This window comes from Abramis brama (assembly GCF_963993115.1).
Source record: "Abramis brama genome assembly, chromosome: 22".
Lineage (NCBI taxonomy): Eukaryota > Metazoa > Chordata > Actinopteri > Cypriniformes > Leuciscidae > Abramis > Abramis brama.
In genome coordinates, this window is record NC_139984.1 from 32,536,416 (window position 1) to 32,538,915 (window position 2,500).

Consider the following 2,500-nt stretch of genomic DNA (forward strand, 5'->3'; position numbering starts at 1 on the left):
CTTCTTATTGGTCGGAGTCATTCCTGTAGCACAAATGATTTACATTACAATATGAAAATGCTCAAGAGTCTATGATTTGATCATTACTACAGTGATTATCATGCTATTATTGTGCTGGAGGAGACTCTTGCACTGTCATTACAAGATCGTGACCAAGAATTGATGCACCTCTTGATGGAAATTAATGTTTTAAAGTGTCTTCCTACAGTGGCTGTTTAAGAAATGAAAAGCTAAACACTCAATCAATTAGAGTTAGAAACTCTTGCAGCACTAAGTTGAAGTACTAAAGTAACTTAATAAAAGCTACACTGACATATTAAAAAAAATAAAAAATAAAAAAATAAACATAAAAAAACACAACAAAAATGACTAAAACTTGAACTAAAATTAAAATGAAAACAGAAAATATAAAAATAATATCCATAAAATATGAACAAAAATACTATTTTAATACTAAAACTTTAATATATTTTAATACATTGAGCTGGCATATTTTAATACATTTTAATACTAAAATGACTCTCTCGTAGCGCTACTACTGCACTATTGGGGGGGGGGGGGGGGGGGGGTCAAATTGTGATTATTATGATACAAATTTTGATTTCGATTTAAAATGCAAATTTTTAATAAAGACAAAAAAGTGCTTGATTTCAGGGCTGCACAATTTGGCCAGAAAATTGTGATTATTTATCAATGAGACAATAAAAAAATAGTCATAATTCTACTGAAAAATTACTGTTATTACTAAGTACTACATTTTAAAATATATTAAATTACAATATTCAACAAAATAAGAAATATTATAATATATTATAATAATTATTATTTTATTTTATAGTGGTTACAATACTAATATTTTTTCACTCTTCATTTCTTCATTTTCAAACATACCATCTGGCTTTATTTTGGAGGTTTTTAATATGTTTAATATTATATGTTTGGCCTTTTTTTTATGTGTTTTTATATGTTATATGTTATTTGTCGGGATTCCAGCTCTGCTCACTCTGGATTTTTTTTTTTTAATAAATTGTTTAATTTATAATTTTTAAACTAACATTTTAATAATAAAAAAAGTAATTATATATTTATATTTGTCTGCAAAACTAATTTCAAGTACTTAAGCAGAAGCCTTTTTTAAATCATGACACACGTGAATGCAGTGTGTGTGTGTGTGTGTGTGTGTTTAAATTCCCACCTGAGCCGGTAAAGTTGGATTTTCGTCCTTTTCCAATCAGAACTCCAGGCATCAGGAACTTCAGGGAATCTGTGTCATCAATCCATTTCTTCATGGCCTTATGTATAAACACACACACATGAATCCGACATCACACTCGGAGAAGAAACACATTTCCCTGGTTTCACAGACAAGGCTTCAGGCTAAAGGCATGTTTAAGGTGTTTTAACTGAAAGCATTTCTTACAATACGTCAGTGCCATTATACAGTCTCAAGAGACACACCAGTAACGTTTTATTCGGGAACACTTTACAGTAAGGTTCATTAGTTAACAAGATCTAAGAATGAACAATACTTCTACAGCATTTATTTAATCATAGTTAATATTAATTTCAACATTTACTAATACGTTACTAAAATCAGAGGTTGTATTTGTTAACATTAATACATCAACTAATGTTAACTAATGAACCTTATTGTAAAGTGTTACCTTTTCTTCTAAGGCATGTTTATTAAAGCTACGGTAACACTAAGGTTTTACAGTAAGGTTCATTAGATAACATTAGTTAATGTATTAATCAACATGAACTAACCATGAGCAATACATTTGTTACTGTATTAGTTCATCTTTGTTAATGTTAGTTCACAGTGCATTAACTAATGTTAACAAATACAACCTTTGATTTTAATAAATTAATATTAACTAAGATGAATAAATGCTGTACAAGTTTTGTTCATTCTTAGTTGATGTGAACCAAATCTAACTTTTTATGTAACTGACTTTATTAAAATTAGGACCAGTGGCCAGTTCTTATAAACTTCTTAGACTAGTCTTAAAAGTTAGCCATGTAATTATTTTCGAAACGTAAGACTGATCACTTCTTAACAAAGTGTCTAAGTTTATGCAACTGGCCCCTGTCTTCAAGAAAAAAATGAGATGACTAACTTTTCAGACTAGTCTAAGCAGTTTATGCAAATTATAATTTATGCAATTATAAGTTTATGCAACCGGCCCCAGGCCATTATTTGCAGGAGTCACATGACTGAGGCCAGGGGGCCAGTTGCAAAACTTATAATTGCATAAATTATAATTTGCATAAACTGCTTAGACTAGGGGTTACACTTTATTTTAAGGTGTCATTGTTACAGTGTAATTGTATATTTAAGTACTGAGTAATATTAATTAACTACATGTACTTACTATAGGGTTAGGGTTTGGTTGAGGGTTAGTTGCATGTAATTATGCATAATTTACTGTTATTACTATGGTAAGTACGTGTAACATATGTAACAAGGACACTGTAAAATAAAGTGTTACCAAAGTTA

The 2,500-nt window shown here is 29.6% G+C and overlaps 1 protein-coding gene across 1 annotated transcript in view; it reads right to left on the minus strand.

The window, feature by feature from the left end:
- Positions 1 to 2,500, minus strand: part of rigi (RNA sensor RIG-I) — a 25,301-nt gene that overhangs the window by 7,466 nt on the left and 15,335 nt on the right. The window contains exons 14-15 of the mRNA XM_084099534.1: positions 1,196 to 1,292; positions 1 to 23 (exon numbers count right to left, since the gene is read on the minus strand). The exon at positions 1 to 23 is cut by the window's left edge and continues 148 nt beyond it. Of these exons, the coding sequence (XP_083955660.1) occupies positions 1 to 23; positions 1,196 to 1,292 (120 nt within the window). The remainder of the gene's footprint in view (positions 24 to 1,195; positions 1,293 to 2,500) is intronic.